General features: G+C 48.4%; 3 protein-coding genes across 11 annotated transcripts in view; 1 reads left to right on the forward strand and 2 right to left on the reverse strand.

Moving 5' to 3' along the window:
* Positions 900 to 5,869, reverse strand: MTCP1 (mature T-cell proliferation 1). Of its 2 annotated transcripts, XM_021079964.1 has the most exons (6): positions 5,728 to 5,869; positions 5,440 to 5,610; positions 5,309 to 5,360; positions 4,770 to 5,222; positions 3,597 to 3,664; positions 900 to 1,248 (listed from the first exon to the last, which is right to left on the reverse strand). In XM_021079964.1, exons 1-3 carry the CDS (start codon positions 5,830 to 5,832, stop codon positions 5,313 to 5,315), a joined length of 324 nt encoding a protein of 107 aa, XP_020935623.1. In that variant the 5' UTR covers positions 5,833 to 5,869; the 3' UTR covers positions 900 to 1,248; positions 3,597 to 3,664; positions 4,770 to 5,222; positions 5,309 to 5,312. The 2 variants fall into 2 exon arrangements, with proteins under 2 accessions (XP_020935623.1, XP_020935624.1); XM_021079965.1 differs by having other exon boundaries at positions 904 to 1,248; positions 3,597 to 5,222.
* Positions 900 to 11,231, reverse strand: CMC4 (C-X9-C motif containing 4). 5 transcript variants are annotated; one of them, XM_021079968.1, is made up of 3 exons: positions 11,213 to 11,231; positions 3,597 to 3,664; positions 900 to 1,248 (listed from the first exon to the last, which is right to left on the reverse strand). In XM_021079968.1, exons 2-3 carry the CDS (start codon positions 3,652 to 3,654, stop codon positions 1,100 to 1,102), a joined length of 207 nt encoding a protein of 68 aa, XP_020935627.1. In that variant the 5' UTR covers positions 3,655 to 3,664; positions 11,213 to 11,231; the 3' UTR covers positions 900 to 1,099. The 5 variants fall into 5 exon arrangements, with proteins under 5 accessions (XP_020935627.1, XP_005674088.1, XP_005674087.1 ...); XM_005674031.3 differs by lacking the exon at positions 11,213 to 11,231 and adding an exon at positions 10,959 to 11,073; XM_005674030.3 differs by lacking the exon at positions 11,213 to 11,231 and adding an exon at positions 10,706 to 10,840.
* The window catches only part of BRCC3 (BRCA1/BRCA2-containing complex subunit 3), a 55,691-nt gene continuing 47,525 nt past the window's right edge, over positions 11,351 to 19,516 (forward strand). Inside the window, exons 1-4 of one of the 4 annotated variants that reach the window (XM_021079471.1) lie at positions 11,351 to 11,565; positions 12,240 to 12,256; positions 12,992 to 13,046; positions 17,090 to 17,209. In XM_021079471.1, coding sequence (XP_020935130.1) covers positions 11,443 to 11,565; positions 12,240 to 12,256; positions 12,992 to 13,046; positions 17,090 to 17,209 — 315 coding nt within the window. In that variant the 5' untranslated portion in view covers positions 11,351 to 11,442. The remainder of the gene's footprint in view (positions 11,566 to 12,239; positions 12,257 to 12,991; positions 13,047 to 17,089; positions 17,210 to 19,516) is intronic. The other 3 variants (NM_001243023.1, XM_021079472.1, XM_021079474.1) reach the window with 3 other exon arrangements.

Raw genomic sequence — 19,516 nt, forward strand, 5'->3', positions numbered from 1 at the left:
GCTTTAAATCTGAGCTTCCCAGCAACACCCTCCCGGAGTTCATTTGATTTACTACCTCAGGGGAAGAACTCGAGAGAAATGTTCGCTTAAACGTTACCAGTTTATTCGAAAGGGAAGGATGAAAGATACAGATGATCGAGGGCCAGGTGAACAGGTGAAGGGCGAGGTCCGGCAGGAGGCTGCGTTACACAGAGCAGCCTCAGAAGCTCCCCGGGAACCAGCTGAGCTTTCCCGAGCATGGCCTAATGCAGCTTGTTTGGCAAGCCGACCTTGACCTGGGTCATCTCTTGCCTCTGCTTCAGAAATGATGAACCAAACCTAACAACTGTTTCCCGAGGTTGACATGAAGTAACCACTAACCAATTCCCTACCGTTTTCAAACATTCTAACACCATAACCAGTCTGTGTGGATCGGTTGTAACACGATAACCAATGGCGGGAAGAACCGAACGGTCCCGCCTTCACGTGCTACCAAAGCTGCTTTGTGCCAGCGGATCCGCGCCTCAGGCCTTGTTCGGGTTTGCGCGCTGCGGTTTGCAAACGCCGGTTTGGTGCCTGCACAATAAACCTGAAGTACTGCTTCGGTGAGTCGCGGGCGTTCTGTCATTTGCGATCTTTGGAGTAAGTCGTCGGCTGCTGGGGACGGATGTCCGTCTGCCCCAGCCTGTCACCCTCCTCCCTCCCCAGGAGGCGGGCTGGACCCTCGGGTAGCGGGGGTCGGCTCCCCTGGCAACCGGCCCCCAGCCTGCGGTTCCCCGGGGGCTTTCCAGGGTCACCTCATTAAAATCACCAGAGACACCTTGGCCACGGAAGGTCCAAGGGTTTGAGGAGCCCAGCGCCGGACCAGAGACAAAGCCCAAAGAGCACAGGTCCCAAAGCAGAAATTCTCACTTAAAAGATTTATTTTAGCAGCTGTTTATTACATTGTACAAATTTGTTCAATGTATTCGTATTTGTTCTGCATAGATGGCATATTAACCTTTACAGTTGACATTTTCACTGGCTATTTGCTGCTACCTGGCCTGAAGACAGAGTCAGGAGGAGAAATAAACCCCGCGTGGTGGGAATGAGGAGCAGCATCCAACTGGTCAGCAGAACTTTACTGTGAGGCGGGCTTCGGCGGCAGTTGGTCTTCCTCTTCTTTCTCAAATCCCGAACAGACGCGAGATCTCCCCGTGGGGTACCGGGCACAACACTTACGCAGTTCTTGGATGACAGCCTGACACTTAGATTCCATGTAGTTATTGGCTGAAAGACAGACCGGTAGACCTCAGTCACGACCTCATAGGCTGCGGGAGGGCACAGGGGGCTTAGGTGGGAGCGTCCCACTCCCTTGGCCCTGACCGCGTATCTACAGACTCGAGAAACACAGCAGGTACCCAAGTGCACCGCATTCTTTCTGATTTAGTGACCCGAAAACACGTGCACAAGGAAGAAAAGGTGATTTACAAAGTCGGCAAAAGGGGGTAAAGAAATTTTTTTGGCCGCACCCGTGGCCTGTGGAAGTTCTGGGGCCAGGGATTGAACCTGGGCCTCAGCATCGACCCGAGCTGCTGCAGTGACCACGCTGGCTGAGCCACCAGGGAACTCCAGAAGGTATTCTCGCATATACTTTCCTTTTCTTTAAGGCTGATTACCTACGTGCCTTCTCTAGGGCAGTGGTCTTGGACCTCCTTTCTCTCTTTTCTGGTTACTGACACCTTTGCTAATTAGGGAAATGGAGAAACTACGCCCATCGCTTTGCACTCAGTTTCAGGTGGCTGACCTTCCCTACCATGTCTGTGCATCAGGGGTTGGCAGCCTGCAGCGGCAGGGTGGAATCCAACCCTTTTTAGAGCTGAGCTAAGAATTGTTTTTGCAAAAGTTGGTGACCACACACACACCAAAGACCTCCTGACATCCAAAGTCTAAAACATTTCCTGTTTGGTCCTTTACATGAAACATTTGCGGGCGTTCCCATTGTGGCTCAGTGGGTTAAAAACCCGACATAGTGTCTGTGAAGATGCAGGTTCGATTCCTGGCCTTGTGGGTTAAGGTTGCCGCAAGCTGCAGCGTAGGTTGCAGAAGCAGCTCGGATCCAGAGTTGCCGTGGCTGTGGTGTAGGCTGGCAGCTGCAGCTCCCATTTGACCCCTAGCCTGGGAACTTCCATATGCCATGGGTGCGACCCTAAAAAGAAAAGAAAAATGAAAGAACCCCCCCCCACACACACAAACATTTGCAGATCCCTCCTAAGCAGAGACTCCAAGTCAAAGAGGGCTAAAGGTTCTAGGTCCGCTGCAGTTGACCTGGCCCCTCCCCAACCCCCGCAGGACTAAAATCGGGTGTGTGGGAGGTAGCCCAGAATAGGAAGGGTGGGGGTGGGGGGTGGCTGAGTCCAGGTCTGGCCCCAGACCAAAGGGGTTCACATCATCTCTGAGACCCTTCCTGGTTCTGTGACCCGGACAAGGCACAGAACTTCTGTGCTGCTGTCCTGAGTCCTCCCCCATCTGCACAGAAGCAAGGGGGGAGCCAGCTCAGCTCGATTCTCCTTTAGCCAAATGCTGCTCATGCAAATCAGGTAAGAAAGAATCAGGTAAGGATTTATTTGGGAGAAGAAAGGGCGAAAGACATTTTGCATTTTTCTTAAATTTGGAGGAAGGGAAGACATGAATGGATTATTATTCATTTATTAGTATAGGTAGGATTACTATTATACATGAACATTTTAGATTAAAAGCGTTTATGAAATACTGCTCACATCATAAAATGAAAAGTCCAAGAATGAAAGTTAAAAGTCAAAGGAAATACACAGACAGCAGTTTTCTTTGGTGGTGAGTCTTTGGGTGAACTCTGAACATTTTTCCCTCCTGCAGTTCTATATTTTCATGGGCATCCATCTCTATTACTTTAATAATGGGAAAAATTACCAAAAAAGTCAATTTTCAAATTCAGATAGCCCTGTAGCTTTTTTTCTCTTTATTCTGCTAATCGTCATTTGCTGACTTAAGAAAGTAAAATCCTCTAGCATTTGATCAAACTTATTAACTGGCTTAAAACAAAATGGACAAATCACATCAAGAATACGCATGAGCTCAAATTCACTTTTGCCTTTGAGGTTTAGTTGCTGACTGCGGCAGCCTGAATTCCAATTGCATTTTCACCCCCTGCCCCTTCTAACCTGATTGCTTTTAAAAAGTGAGTTGTCGGCCACAGTCAAGTATTACCAACCCCTTTAAAACTAGTCTTTTTAAAAAAGGACTTTGCTCAGCTTAAGTCAGCCTAATTTCCACTCTGGCTGCCATTAAAATCACTTGGTTAGCTTTTTAGACGGATTCCTCCCCCAGAGAGTCTGATTTAATTGTTCTAGGCAAGTGTTTAAAACTCTCCAGGTGATTCTAAAAGTACAACCAGGATTGCAAACCCCCAGCTTAGATCGCATCGCTTTTTATTTTCTGTGTCTTTGACTATCGGTGAGGAAAATCTTTAGTCTAAGTTAATTACAGAAATAGTATATTCCGAGAGGCGTTAATATAGTCTGCTGATAAAAAGAACAATTGATCTCTTGTAGTTAGTTCACAGAGAAGTGGAAAAATATAAAAAACATTTAACATACTACCTTGTAAACATTTCTGTATTTCACAGGCTTGTTTCTGGCACGGATCCTTCTGCGGCATATCCAGAAAACTAAAATAAGAAAGATGATTTTTATTTTGAATTTTATACAGATAGACGTTAAAGCCTTTCTAGATGGAATTTTCTTGAGACAAGCAGGATGCTCTTACAATCGCTGCAAAACGAGTGCACTAAGAAATACTCTTCCCGTTTCAAGGATGAAACAACTGTATTTTTATAATATTCCAGTTGACTTAGAAGATATAAATAGCTTTACATGGGGAAAAAAAAATCCTTTGAATTCAACTCATCTTGACTATCGTAAACTAGCGTTGGGCTAGAGGGGCCGGCGCTGCAGCCCGAGGAGACCGCCTCACTGCTGGGCTCTGTCTTTCACAGAACCGCCCGTGATAAGTGATTTAACTCCTTGAGCCTTTTTCCTTATTAGTTGTGTGTAAAACGGGGATCATACCTACCTGAAAGCATTTAGGGAAGGAGTAAAGTGATAACGAATAGAAAGCGCATGGAACCGTGCCTGGCAGGCAGGAAGGCCTCAATACGTGATAGGTATTATTCCCAAGATTTTTTTAAAAAGTAAAACCTTACTTTTTTTTTTTTTTTTTTTTGGTTTGTTTTGTTTTGACGGCACCAGAGGCATGCGGAACCTCTTGGGCCAGGGAATGAACCTGAGCCACAGCAGAGACCCAAGCCGCTGCAGTGACAATGCCAGATCTGTAACTAACCCGCTGCGCCACAAGAGAACTCCAGCAAAACCTTGCTTTTTCTGTATGTAAACCGCTATGACTATTTTAACTCAGGAAATTCTTTAGCAGGTAGTGAATCAGCAATACCTAGTGCTATTATTACTTCCTGAGAGAGGTGCTAGTTAAGCAGCTAAAACGCTTTTTGGAGTTCTAACAGAAAGCAACTTATTTAAAATATTTGTAACCAGGGAATAATTTAAGTGCCCACGATTCTGATCAGCAACTTCTAATAATTTGAAGACACAATTTCAGAAAGGAAAAAGGCCCAGGAGCCTTTGTAGCTAATTTCATTAATGCAAATGATCTGCTTTTTTTTTTTTTTTTTTTTCCTCAGAGCCCCCTAAGTTCTTGGTGGGTCCAAGTTAGGTCAGTACTGGGATGGGAAACACTGGAGCAAAATCTGGGATATTTACAGGATGGGAGAAGGAAAGGCAGGTGGATTGCTGCAGGGCAATAAGCGACAAATAGATGTTGATGCTGCTCTCTTCTCTCTAAATCAGTACCAAGTCCTTGGTGATCAGGGCATCTGTTCTGTAGCAGGTGCTGACTTTTGGGGGATTCATCAGATCCCAGTTCCAGCTGATGATGTCCATTAAAGGTTCTATGGCAATTTCCAAAGGAGTCAATTTCAAGTTACGTGTCCTAACTAAGTGCTTTTGTCGACTTGCTTTCTGCCTGCATAACCCTTTTTCTGCAGTTCCGCTTTCGGTGTTCTTCATGGCCCTTCCTAAACTTCCGTGTTCTTGAACAGTTTTTCAACCCCCTCCCTCCCCCCAGGCCCACGGGGGGGTGCACTGCAGGGACGGATGACGTGACTGCCATGTACTGAACAGAGCAGAGGGGCTTATCTTCCCAGATCCCAGCACCTGGAAAAAAACATCATCAAAATCACCGGCTGAACAGAGTGAAGAAGATGAAGGGGGTGGGGCCGGGGAGAACTAGAAATACCTACCAGATTAATCATCAGGCAAAAGCTTAAGCAACAGCTCCTGTACTCCCCTGACCTGTCAGGAAAAGACAAGTTTAGAGTACTCTGTCCTACGAGTCCCAGCACAATGAACAATTATTAAGCAACATGTGTACCATTAAGTGATGCTGGATCTGCCACAAGCGAGAGTTGTTATCCATGTAGCGCTCCTCAGGGTAGAGTTGCCACATGAGAGGTAGCTGGGAGGTAAGAAGGTGACTTGGCCTGGCGGCGTCACCTAAAGGAACCTGAACTTGCTGAACTCGGGCCCTTAGGAAACTCGTCTCCTAATGAAAGAAGTGATCAAAAATAAAACCAAAGACTTCAGGATATGGAGACTGGTTAGACACCAAGTTGCTTGAAAGCAAAATCCATAAAGAAGTAAGCAAAACGTAAGCAGTTACCTCTTCCACGACGGCCACCCACGTGCGCTGGTATTCGTCGCGGTAGATACCCTCTTGGTGAACCCAGAGGTGATCGGGTGGAGCCCCCACATCCTCTCCTGCCATGCTGGGCTTTGGATTCCAATTCTAGCCCTGCTTTTCTCCACCTAAGCCTGCAGCACCCGCGCACAGGACACAGGTGTGACTGTTTGGGTTTGAACGAACTCACCAGTGAGCAAGGTGACCTGGTCCTAGCAACCGCCACCTAGAACCAAACCTCGCAAATGTCTACTTGCACAGCCTAAACAGAACCGAGGGCACCTGAGGCTCCCTGCCAGACACTGAAGGGACCCTCGGGCAGAACCTCAGGTGATGCTGTTGACCGCGAAGCACTCAAGAACTCCGCTCGGCGAGGAGTTCTGTGGAAACGCAGGCCTAGCACTACCAGAAGCCGGGCAGCACCGGGCAACCTGGAGTTAGCAACGGAATTTGCACGGGAGTGGGCACAAGGGCACGCTTATTCGGGCGGGAAGGCAGTACCCCAGACAACACATGCAGGCCCTATTCGCCAGGGAGAAGCCCCTTCCTTCCAAGCGCTTGGCATTTGCAAAGGCAAGACTGTGAAGGTCAAGTCAGGGCCTCCCGCTGCGCGTGGCTTGTCTAAGGTGAAGTGAGAGGTGTTTTAAGGGCAAAGCACCTAGTCATCAGTTTACTCAGAAAGGTTCCTTGGGGGGGGCAGGCATTTCCAGAAGGGGGCTTTCATTTTAGGGAAAGCGCTTTCGGTAGCATCATGGAATTATTCTTCAGCTGCAAGAGACTCTGGGGATCACGATGAGTCAGAGCCAAGCGAGAGCACAGGAGAGCCTCCTCGCTGCATTTTAATAATACGCTTCCAGAAGTGGCAGGAGCCCCTGTGTCCACAGAGGCGTGGGCTTACGCTCTGGCTTCCCACGTCACAAGGCCAGCCAAGAAGCCCCTGTGCCCTCCATGGGGATAAGGGCTGCACACCTTCTGGGCAAACTCTTTCCCTAAGGCAGACTCAGCTCTAACCCCTAAGGACTCCCCCGCCCAGCCCTGATCTCACAACGACTCGACCTGGGTTTTACAGGAGCAGGTCTTTCGGGCACAGCAGTCCTTGGATTCCCCACTCGGCAGAGCACAGCTCCACGGGGATCTGCTCCACAAAACAAAGGCCTCCTACGCCCATTAGGCGCCCATTAGGTAGGAGCGGAATTGCGCCACAGCTTGGGAGCTTGTTAAACCCTCAAAGCGAGACTGTCAAGCGCAAAGGAGATGCCAGAACACAGTAGGATGCCAGAGAGAACAACCGAGCGAAACCAAGCCCTCTTTTCGAGAACAACGATCGGGGAGTCTGACTTGTTGTTTTCCTTAACACCGTTCGTTTACTGTCCCTAAAAGGCAAGTCTTTCTTTTCTAGGCTTAAGAAATAGTTGGAGCGTAGTGAATAATTTCCGAGCATCACAGCTGCTGCGCCCATTGTACCCTGAGCAGATCGGACTCTGAGCCCACCGTCAGCTCTGCTCTTACAGGGCTCTCTCATTTCCGACTCACCTAACGTGGAAGCCCTGCGCCTTATCCAGATCCTGATTTTCTCTCAGCGGCAGCACAGCCTCTCCTGATCCTGCAGACTCCAAACGTCTGAGTTACCACGGGCTCGTTCCTTGCTTCCGTGGCCCATCCCATCTGTCAGCAAGGGCAGCAAGCCCACTACCACCGAATTGGAGACAAACTTTCCCGGGACACCAGGCTCCCGTGGCCAGCTCCGTATCTTGCTCCCAAACGCCTCCCCAGGCCTGCCTATGCCGGTGCCATTAGGACAGTGAAGGTGCCCGCCTGCTCTGGAAGAACTCGCCTCTTATGACTGGGGTCGCGTTTCTGTCTAAGGTAAACTTCGCCTTTGGGGCTCTCATTCCAAACTGCTTCGTATCTGGCTCTGCTTATCTCACGTCCTGTCACCTCTCCCCCTCCAGCACAGTATTATGAGTGCCGGGGCGCCCTAAGTCTCAGATCTGAGTCGTGCGGTGCTGCTGTGAGGGGATGGCTGTGTCTGCTGGGTAGAGAGGGGAGACAAAAGCCACACGGCACGGGGAGAGATCAATTCTCTAGGTATGTTACATAGCTATAGATTATTGTCTCGAAGCCATTTTTTTTCCCATTTAGCAGATACAATTGTTCAGCCTCTTGTCCTCCCCTGAGCCTTGGAAAGGAGAGATACAAACAAAAACCCAGTAAATACTAATGTCAAAATAAGACAAATTAAAGTCTGAATTTTGAGTACAAAAGAAATAAGTGTGCCCCCCACCTTTCAAAGTAGAAACCAAGTGTTAAGGCTTTAAGGAGCATCTCAAATTCACAGACAGGTCCTACTGACAACCAGCGCAGGGGTATTTAAATATGTTTCGAATGAAAAGCAAAATCTTCCTGGTTATACTGACATGAAAAGGAAATAAGGCCAGTGGAATTCAGGGCAAACACATTGGAGCTGATGGTCTGCGTTAGTATGAATCACTACAAAGCGGCCTATGAGTCACTACAAAATATTCTCCGAAGAAAAGCCGTGTGATGTGCTGGTGTGACCCAAAGGTCAACATGCTGAGCACCAGCAGGGCGAGCCTGGGAACAAAGCCCAGCGCACAACCCTGGCCTTGCGTGCGCTGCCACTCGGAGACTGCGTGCGGGCCCAGCGAAAGGCAGCTGCAGCCATCCGGGGACGGAGAAGCTCCCCTGTGAGCGTGAATCAACACCATTCTCAGCAGAGAAAGGACCAGCTGCGTGAGAGGGATTCCGATCAAAGCCCACGAAATCACAGGTTGTATGACCAGAACACAGTTTCCCTACATGCGATTCTTAGAATATTTGCCCCTAACTTTTTCCTTGGTCAAATAAGTTTGGGATCTTGTAGAATCACAGAGCACATAAGCATAGTAAAACTCTGGCAAGTTATGCAGTAAAGAAAGTTTATTTTAACATTTCCCAAATTTATTTGACTGGAGAACTTTTTTTTTTTTTTTTTTTTTTTTGCATATTGTACTTGTGCACAAAATTCAGGACCTCGTGAAATGAGATGAATCTCTTAAAACCTCAAGATGAACTTAGGTACAAGGTACAATACACAGAACATAAACCTGTTCCACTCAAGGAATACTACCAGCTGCAAATTCAAATGGATTCATAAAAGTGTTTACATAGCTTTATTACCCATGAATGCACTAAAAGAGACTGTCCCCATGGGGTTACCGCCACGGCCAGGGAGCACACTGGCCTAGGTCGAATATTTATTAGTAAGGCATTTTGTAAACTATGTTTTAAGTAGATGATAAACACAGAAGGGCTTCCTTAGGTAGGTAATGTAAGTAAAACCATTATTTTTCATTTACAGAATCAATTATTTTGTGTCTTCTTAAAAAAAAGTATAAAAAAAAGCAAAAAACCAACAAAAAATAAAGTATAATTTGGTTCAATTTCCAGGTGTTTGAACAGTTTTTGAACATTAAGCAGTTGAGCAGACTTATTTTATTTGAAGGCAATTAATCAACTCATCTAATTACAATGGGGGAAGCTACCAAGAATGCAAGCCCTGGAGTCAGCCTGGTGTGTGTATCAATGCTGATTTTGCCACTTAGTAGCTCTGTGACCTCACAGAAGTTGACCTCTCTACACAGCAGTTTTCTAAGGTGTAGAATGAGACTTAAGGAGCACATCCATCATCACGGTCAGCACTTACTTAGCACTTCCTACAGGTTTTCTCTACATAGCGACCATTGCAAGTTTCACAATCACCGATGACATGGATACTGTTATGATCCCCACTTAAAGATGAGGGAAGTCAGGCACAGAGAAGTTAGGTAAGTTGCATGAGGTAACACAGCTAGGAAGTCGCAGAGGCTGATTCCATTTGGGGCCGTTTACACATACAAGGTACATAAATGCTTAGGAGAGTGTGTAGCACATTATAAAGTTGCCATAAATGTTAATGGGTTTTTTTTCTACTCCAATAAAACATTTAGAGCTGTAAAATGCAGCAACGAGCATTATAAAAGTTAGAGAATGTCATTCTGGAGTATGAGATTGACTAACACCAACCATAGACAAAAGGTGTTTTTCTTCTTGAAGATGCCTAAAAGTGCCTATAAACACACAACGTCCCATCACAAAACACAATAATGAGAACAGCCATACTTGCACCATCAGGGCAGGGCATGATAGCCACCAATAGCACCTGAAAATAAGGCATGGTGTAAAGTTGAAGCTTAAGAGAAAAACGAGGTGGGTCCAATGTGACTGCACACTTGCAATTTTGCCCAAGCTTCCTCATTATCAAAAGTAATCATGGACGCATGTGCCATATGATCCTTAAACATTAGGAAAACCTGGAGGTTGCTGGCAGGTATATTGCAGATATAGTTGCACTGGATGCGGGCCCTATTAGTGGGGAGACTTGTGTTGGAACTGACTTGGGAGAAAAGAGCAAAGCATCAACACCTCTTCGAGGGGCACCCTGGGCATGTTCCCTTTCCAGTACTGCCATGTCGGCCTGGCTTCAAAAGTACCCACGGAATAGAAAACCACATCAAACGAACATAGACCCCGATGGGGCCGTGCAGGCAGCACGGCATAGATTCGTCTTTGATTGAGACTCGTACCTCGAATCCACGTGTAATTCCTTCCTAACCTTGGGAGCTGCAAGGGCGGTCCTTTCCCCTAAGGCATGTTTGTTACGCCTCCAAAGACAATGCCTTTTACCCATCATTTCACCATGTCTGATATCCTCGAGACAAGGAGAGCTGAGGAAACTTGCATCGTGCACATCTGCTGCGATACATCCGACCTTGAATTAAAACTGAAGTTCCCCGTTCCCCTTCCCTGTATCCAACAAACAGATACCTAAAAGCCTCTGCAGAAAGGAGCAGCCGCCAAGCTTAAGAGTGATACTTTTTTAGATACAGTATAGCACTGTTGCTGCCGAGAGGTTACTCACATGAATATAATGTTTCTTGGGCTAATTAATCCGCCTCGAGAGCTGCGAGGCTAAAACTTCTGGTCACCCACCCCGGGCCACTCAAGCCGGGATCGGGACGTGAGCCCGGGACGAGGCGAGGGGCATTCCGGGCCGAGGTCACCAGAACCGAAGTTACAAGGCGCGGGCCGGCAACCGGAAGTGGTCCAGGGAAGGAGAGTTGGACAACATTCGGGGGCCCCTAACTTGGAAACAAAACAAAAGAAAAGAAAACCTTGACTGAGGGCCGAATTGCAAAAGAACGTCCCCTTGGCTCAAGAGGCCGGCGCGCGAGGCGATGTCGCCTCGGAGGGAGGTCCCCGGAGCGAGTAGGCCGCGCAAGACTCTTCTCAACGGGCGGGCAAAATGGGCGCCGGCGCTCGGGAGGCGCCAGCCCGGCCGCCCGGCCGCTCCTTACAGACCACGGCCGCCTGCGGCCCGAGAGCGCCGCCTCCCTGCAGCCCCCCGCGCCCGGCCTGACGTCCCGACCTCGGCCGGCCGCCGCCCTCCGCCGCGCTGGCCACGCCTGCCCCAACCGGCGCGGGCGTCTCCCAGGTGCCGCCGGGCCGGCCCCGCCCCCGCGCGGCCCCGCCCCCGCGCGCCCGCCCCGCGCCCGCCGGCCCCGCCCCCCGGCCCGCCCCCGCGGAACCCGGAGCCGGAGCACTGGGTTGGCCAGGCCCGAGCGGGCCCGAGGCGGACGTGAGCGGGGTCGGACCAAGATGGCGGTGCAGGTGGTGCAGGCGGTGCAAGCGGTTCATCTGGAGTCGGATGCTTTCCTCGTCTGTCTCAACCACGCTCTGAGCACCGAGAAGGAGGAGGTGATGGGCCTGTGCATAGGCGAGGTGAGTCCGTCGGTCAGTTGCCCCGGGCCGGAACTGCGCGGAGTGCTCGGTCCCACCGCGTCCCCGGGTGGGGTGCCGGCGCCGTCCAGGGCTGCGGAGGCCACAGGCTCCCCTGACTTGGCTCCTGGGGTAGATCCTTGGGATGATCCTGTCGCCGGGGTCCCCTTTCCTCCGCTCGCTTCCTGCTCGTTTAGCCTTCCGCGAGCCCCCAGCGAGCCGCAGAAGCCTCAGGGAAGGGGGGCGGGGAGGGGGGGAAGCCTTGCTTTTTCTCTTGCAGTCTGGGTTTTCTCTAGAGCTGGAGTTATCACCCCATTCACCACCACAACCGCAAGTGAGACCCGAAAAACATTATTGCATAACGCGGACGTCGGTGTGTTAGCAAGCGGCTGGCCGCAATTAGGGTCCCTAGCCTCGCCTCGGTTGTTCCCTCTAGAAATCATTTGGAAGGTACCACATAACCCAAGACTTCAGAATTTCCGCTGCGTTCAGTATTGCAGAGGGGCGAAATAGCATGACGAACTAGAGCTTACTTGTGGACAATCCCAAATAAGAATTCTTTACTCCTTCGTGCAGCTGTGCAGGAGCACGTAACCTAAATTTCATGTAGTCTGCATGCATTTACATCTGATAAGCTTAATGTGATCAATAATGTTTTCTGCTCTTTCCCACTCTAGTTGAATGATGACCCAAGGTAAGACCGCATTTGTTTACTCCTGTCTTTTGATCTCTGTGTCCCTGTTAACTTACAATGATCACAAGTTTGGCAATGTTTTTTATAGGTTGTGTTTTAACTTACCATTAGGACCCTGGCTCCCCCGCAATAATACACTTTTACTTCCACCTCAACCCTGACAGTTGCTTTCCGCCTTACTTTCCAGCACGAGGATTTTTGCTTGAGATATTTATGACCCTATGGGGAAAAGATGGGGGGGGGGGGGAGATCACCAGGGAACCTGTTGAAAGCTCTTTGCGCATATTAAGAGACACTGCCCCCTCTTAATCCACTTCTCCATCTAAACTGTCAGTAGCTTTCTGCCTGCCCCTGATATGCCCTACAGTGATTTCAGAGACCCCCCCACCCCCAGTGGCTCAAATGCTTGAGGTGGTGGAAGCTTTGGGTTTCCTTTATTTAAACTTCACAGCATAGCAGCGTCTACTTGTCAAACCCACCTCCTTAACACGCATGATTAAAGGAGTTTAACATGTCGCTCTGCCTTGCCCACGACAACTATGCACTTAGCCACTTAGGCATGTGACACACTGCTTCTAACAGATATGTGAGCACTGCCCTAGCCTCAGTTTACTTGCCCTCCTCCTCCTTCGTGTCTGCTGTTTCATTGCAAAAACTGCTAATCCTGTTACTTTGCTTTGATACCTTTTTATATTCCAAACCTCAGCTCCCTTTTTTCTAATTTATCCCCAAAAGGAGTGACCCCAAATTTACATATACTGGAACTGAAATGCGCACAGTTGCTGAAAAGGTACGTGTGCTCTAATTTTGCATGATGGAAACTCGCACTTGGGGAGGGATTTCTGTTCTCAGCCAGGGATTAGGCCAGTTTGTGCAGAGCTGTCAGGCAGCAACCCCACCTCCTTAGGTACAGTCTTCACATCACAACCACGTTGCCTCCCTTCTCCCCACGTCGGGGAAAGAAGTCCACTTCCTGTCCACAGCTTCTGTAGACACTTGCTTATCAAATATCCTATTTCTCTTCTGAGTCTTCAGCCTGTTGCTGTCATCTGGCTTTTCCCCCTTAGGATACAACTGTGCCTAAATTACTCTCATTTTCAGAAAGAAAAATAACTTCTCAATCCTGGAACCTCCTGCAGTTAACTGCTATTGTACCCTTCCCTTCATAGCCAGGCCTCTTAAGAGAACAGGCTACCGTCAGAACCCCTTCACCTGCACCAGTGAAACCCACCAAGGCCTGGTTTCCGGTTCCGTCTCTCCAGCCAGCTCCTCGTGGCTCCCTCGGCACATTCCTCTTGCCATATCACTTCCCACACCTGGCTGCACCTTGGAATCCTTACAAAATCCGGATGCCGACTACTACGTGGGTCTTTGGTGAGATCTGTGTGGCTGGAGTTTGAAAAGCTCCGGTGATTCTAAGGTGCTGCCAAGTTGGGGAACCACTGCCTGACATTCTGAACCATTAAGGTACACCGCTTTTAGGTTTGTTTGGCAACACTTCATCCCAACTGCTGCTGCCTTATTTGAGGTCCTTCTCATTGCCTTTGTCGAATACCGCGTTAGCCTCTGCCCTGCTTGCCCGGTCGTGAGTCTGTCTGGCCGCTAGTCTTCTGACTGCTTGGGATATGATCTTTGGAGAAGGTTTAGGTCTGATATAACTTGGCTTCAAACTCAGTGCTTTCCCCTTACCTTGAGGATGAAGTCGCATTAGTGACGCATTCAGGATCTTTCGTGATCTCATTTCTGTTTGTCGTGTCCTTCCATTTCTTTACGTGGCTCCAAGTTCCAGCCGTGGTAAATGACGTCACTTTGCAGACGATGCTGCTTTCCTTGTGGGAGCTGCTGGGTATGACGCCTGGACGGCTTCCTTCTCCTTCTCTGCTTGCAGTTCAGCCCAGGTGCCACCTGCCTCCTGTGAGGCACCTGTGGGCCAGCTCCTTGAACATGTCTAGCGCAGTGCATGTGTGTGGTCCTGACTCGTTGACCTGCCTCTCTTCCTGGATGGGACGGCTGGATCCTGTCTATCTCTGCACACTTAGGCCCCCTTGGAGCGCCTCACATGTAGTACACACTGGATAAATACTTGTAGGCATTCACATGCACCCCCTGCGGCAGGAGGGTAGTGCTACCTGCCCCCGAGATCCATGGGGAGCCATGCCAGGGAAGCAGACTTTCTGCCAAGGCCAGATGGTACAGACAGAGCTTTGTGGGCTGGCCATGCAGTTTCTCTTGCAGTTACTCAGTTTCCGGGCCAGGGATTGAACCAGAGCTGTGGCAACGCCAGATCCTTAACCTACTGGGCCACACAGGGACTTCCAGGAACTGGGTTTTGTTTGTTTGTTTGTTTATTTATTGGTTTAATTTTTATCTTTTACTTATTTATTTTTTCCCGCTGTACAGCATGGGGACCCAGTTACACATGCATGTGTACCTTCTTTTTCCTCCCATTGTCGTGTTGCGATCTAAGTGTCTAGACACAGTTCTCGATGCGACACAGCAGGATCTCACTGTAAATCCATTCCAAGAGCAATAGTTTGCATCCGTTGAGCCCAAGCTCCCAGTCCCTCCCACTCCTTCCCTCTCCTCCCGGGCAGCCACAGGTCTATTCTCCAAGTCTATGAGTTTCTTTTCTGTGGAGATGTTCATTTGTGCTGCGTATTAGATTCCAGTTATAAGTGATATCATATGGTATTTGTCTTTCTGACTGATTTCACTCGGGATGAGAGTCTCTAGTTCCATCCACGTGGCTGCAAATGGCATTATGTCGTTCATTTTGACGGCTGAGTAATAGTCCATTGTGTACATATAACCACATCGTCCTAATCCAGTCGTCTGTCCCCATGGACACTTGTAGGAACTGGGTTTTAGTACCTTAATTCTAAGAGTGGAAAAGTGTAGGGACCGATCTAGCCACACTGAAATACCTTCCTTCTTGTGTGACTGACCACAATAACCTGTTCCTCAGACCTTTCAGCTCCCTCGGGCTTTCAGCGACATCTCTCCTTCCCTTGTGACCTTTGTTTCTGCTGTTTTACTTTGGTTTTGCTGTATTCCCGGGCTGAACTTCTTTTACTCATTCTTTTTAGGCACAGACGCTGTCTCTGCCCAGAGAGAGAAAATTCATCCTGGGCATCAACTCCTAGTAAATACATTCCCAATCTTTTTTTTTTTTTTTTTTTTTTTTGTCTTTTTGCCATTTCTTGGGCCGCTCCCCCGCAGCATATGGAGGTTCCCAGGCTAGGGGTCGAATCGGAGCTCCAGCCACCGGCCTACATCACAGCCATAGCAGCGCAGGATCCCAGCTGTGTCTGTGACCTACAGCACAGCTCACAGCAATGCTGGATCCTTAACCCACCAAGTGAGGCCAGGGATCGAACCTGCATCCTCACGGATGCTAGTCAGATTCGTTTCTACCAAGCCATGACAGGAACTCCCTACATTCCCAGTGTTAATGATGTCAGTTTATTTTTCAAGAGTCCATGTCCTCATCTTGAATTCTTTTTTCTTCTTTTTACAGCTGCACCTGTAGCGTATGGAAGTTCTCAGGCCAGGGGTCAAGCTGCAGCTGCTAGCCTACACCACAGTCACACGATGCCAGATCTGAGTCGCATCTGCGACCTCTGCTGAAGCTTGTGGCAGTGCTGGATCTTTAACCCACTGAGCGAAGCCAGGCATGGAACCTGCATCCTCACAGAGACAGCATCAGGTCCTTAACCCACTGAGCCGCAACAGGAACTCCGAATTGGAGTATTTACTCCAATTACTTTTAATGTAATTATACACACACACACACATACACACACACACACGCATCTTACGTATATATTAAAGCTGCCATACTTTTGCTTTTGATTTGACCAACATCTTTGTTTTGTTCTTCTCTTTCCTGCCTTCTTTGGGACTCATCAATATGTTGTATTAGTCCCCTTTCCTCTGTTACTCTTCCATGAGTGATGACAGTTTTAACTCTCCTTTTAGTCATCATCCTGCATGTATCACAGTGCACATCCCTGCCTCGATTTACGTCCTCTCTCAGTCCAGCTCAGCTGAAAACACACTCGTGTTCCTTCTTTCTTGACCTAAACTTAAATCTGCCTCCTGTGTTCCACTGAGTCTCAACCGTGACAGTGTCCTGCCCTCTATCATCCCTGGTCTATAAGCTACTCAATCTTGTGGATCCTTCCATCTTTTTGGGGGTCGCCTTTGGGGCCAGGGATCACATCTGCGCCACAGCCACAGCAGTGACCATGCCAGATCCTTGACCTGCCGAGCCACCAGGGAACTTCTGGACTCTTCCTTCCTAATGAGTGTCAAATCTGTTTCTTCCATCTCTGACACACACTGAGTCCAGACTGTGTCCTTGCCTCCTGGTCGAGCTGTCTGAAATCATTTCCTCCCTTCCCGTTCACCCTTCAGACCACGGCTTGGCATCTGAGGCCTTGGATGCTTTCACTCTCACCTTCTCTCTTAGCCTTCGTATCTGCCACTCCATTTCAAGCTCTGCATTTAAATCGGGTGGCCAGCTTGTCTGCACACAGCTCATCCGCATCGATTTGGCGCTGTGGCTCGTGTTCTTGTGCATCGTCGGACACCCGAGCACATGAGTCGATTGATCATTCGAAACGTCCTCCCTTGATGTAAATATCAGCCTTTGTATTTTTGTTTCGAAAGGTATATCCTGAGGTTGGATGTCTGTGATTTGAAACATTCCATTATTCATGAGAAAAACGCCCGTTTTCTCAGATGGAAATGTTGTCCTGGTGACATGATGCGGCGCATCACAGGGAGAGATGTTATTTGAGGGAGTAAACGTTTCTGTGGCTTTTCCTTTAGGTCGACGCCGTGCGAATTGTTCACATTCATTCTGTCATCATCTTGCGACGTTCCGATAAGAGGAAGGATCGAGTGGAAATTTCTCCCGAGCAGCTGTCTGCGGCCTCCACAGAGGCAGAGATATCCTTATGGGTCCATAAGAAAGAAGCGTTTGTGTGTCTGGGCTATTTAGGCTTTCTCTCCACGTGGCCTTTTGAATGGCTTTTGTCGGGAAAAGTAGGCACCTCTAGCGTTTCTGCTCTGAAATGCCAAGGAGGCCGTGGTCAAGGACTGTGCCAGTGGCCTCTTTGGCGAGTCCCTTTCTGCTCCTCCCCCGCCGCGCTCCCCTCCCCCAGCCCTGCAGTTTTCCTCGTATCATTTCCTGTCTAGGCCTCTGGCTGTCTTGGTCTCTATCCTTTGGAGATTCGCTGAGGCTGCCTCTCAAACAAAACGCACTGCTGAGAACCGAACGCAATATTCCCTGTTAAATGCAGCCAAGGAATATGCCCAGATGGGAGGCCGTGTACCTCAACTCCAACAAAGGAAATTTACGTCAGTGCTGTCAGGAATTGTCATTCTTTTGGATTAAGTTAATCGTGTAGTTAATTAAACAGTAACTTATAAAAATAGAAAACATGCATAGTGCAACTTTTAAAGGTACAAAAAGGTGTACAAATAAGTATTTCTTTCCCAGCTCTGTGCCCCAGTCCCGCTTCCATCCCTCCCTGGACCTAAGCCGAGTTATCAGCTTTTCATGTGTCCTTAGGGATGAATTCTCCGCATATAGAAACACATAAAGATATTCTCTTTTTTTTAAAGAAACAGTACTTTTGAAAAATTAAAACAGTTTTGTTTTGGCTGTGCCAGCAGCAGGTGGAAGTTCCTGGGCCAGGGATCGAACCTGTGCTGCAGTTTTAACCTGCACCACAGCTGCAGCAACACCAGACCCTTAACCTGCTGTGCAACATGGGAACTTCCTAAACAAAAGTATTTTAAGTCAACTATACTCCAGTAATTTTTTTTTTTTTTGGTCTTTTTGTCTTTTCCAGGGCTGCACACGCGGCATATGGAGGTTCCCAGGCTAGGGGTCGAATCAGAGCTGCAGCTGCCAGCCTACACCACAGCCACAGCCACAGCCACGTGGGATTGGAGCTGTATCTGAATCTACACCACAGCTCATGGCAACGCCAGATCCTTAACCCACTGAGCGAGGCCAGGGCTCGATCCTGCAACCTCATGGTTCCTAGTCAGATTGTTTCCGCTATGCCACGATGGGAGCTCCTGGTCCAGTAAAATTTTTTAAAAGTATCTAATACATATGACACCCAATGACATTACATAACAGTATATCTTGAGAATTGTCCATATCAGTGCATGGAGCTGCCTCTTTGTTAAGACTACGTAACCCAGCCCTGGATGACTGCGCTGTCCTCCTGCAGGCATTTACGTTATTTGTAATCTTTTACTGAGAGTGCTACAGCCACTAACCTTGTCCCTGCAGCATTTCACACATGTGCGTGTATCTGTAGGATCAATCCATTCTTAAATGTGGGGAGCTCCCTGGTGGTCCAGTGATTAGGATTCAGCGCTTTCACCACTGCAGCCCGGGTTGAATCTCTGGTCCGGGGCAAAGGTTATATACACTTGCAGTAGTTGGACAGTCTCCCCTCTAGCCACGTGCAAGAGTGTCTGTTTCCCTACATACTTCCAAACATTGTGCATGAGCAAACTTTTATTTTTGTGCCACCAGGCCCTGGTAAGTTTTTGATTATCGACAGTCTGATTGGCAAAAAATTGTATCTTATTTCTGGTGATTTTAATTAGCTTTCTTCTTGTGAATAAATTTGATCAGCTTTTAATTTTTAGGAGTCATTTGTTTTTTTCTCTGAATTATCTGGTTACGTCCTTTGCCCATTTTGCTATTGATTCGGAAATATTTTCTTTTTCTTTTTTCTGCTTTTTAGGGCTGTGCCTGTGACCATATGGAGGTTCCCAGGCTACGGGTTGAATTGGAGCTGCAGCTGCCGGCCTACACCGCAGCCACAGCCACGTGGGATCCGAGCCGTGTCTGAGACCTACACCCCAGCTCATGGCAACGCCGGATCCTTAACCGATCCTTAACCCACTGAGCGAGGCCAGGGATTGAATCTGCATCCTCATGGGTACTAGTTGGATTTGTTTCCACTGCGCCACAATGGGAACCCCTGGAAATATTTTTCTTAAGAATTTGTAGGTACTCGTGTTGAGAAAATTAGCCCTTTGTGATAAAGACAGTGATTTTTCTCAGCTTATTCATGGTATGTGTTTTCTTTTTCCCAAATTGTTGTTTTTGCACTTTTATATAATCAGACATATCAGTCTCTTCTTAGGGTGTGTACTTTTTGCATCTTTTTAAAACTTTTTATTGTGAAACAGTTATAGATTCATAGGACGTTGCAAAAAATACTA

The sequence above is a fragment of the Sus scrofa genome, chromosome X, assembly GCF_000003025.6.
Source record: "Sus scrofa isolate TJ Tabasco breed Duroc chromosome X, Sscrofa11.1, whole genome shotgun sequence".
NCBI lineage: Eukaryota > Metazoa > Chordata > Mammalia > Artiodactyla > Suidae > Sus > Sus scrofa.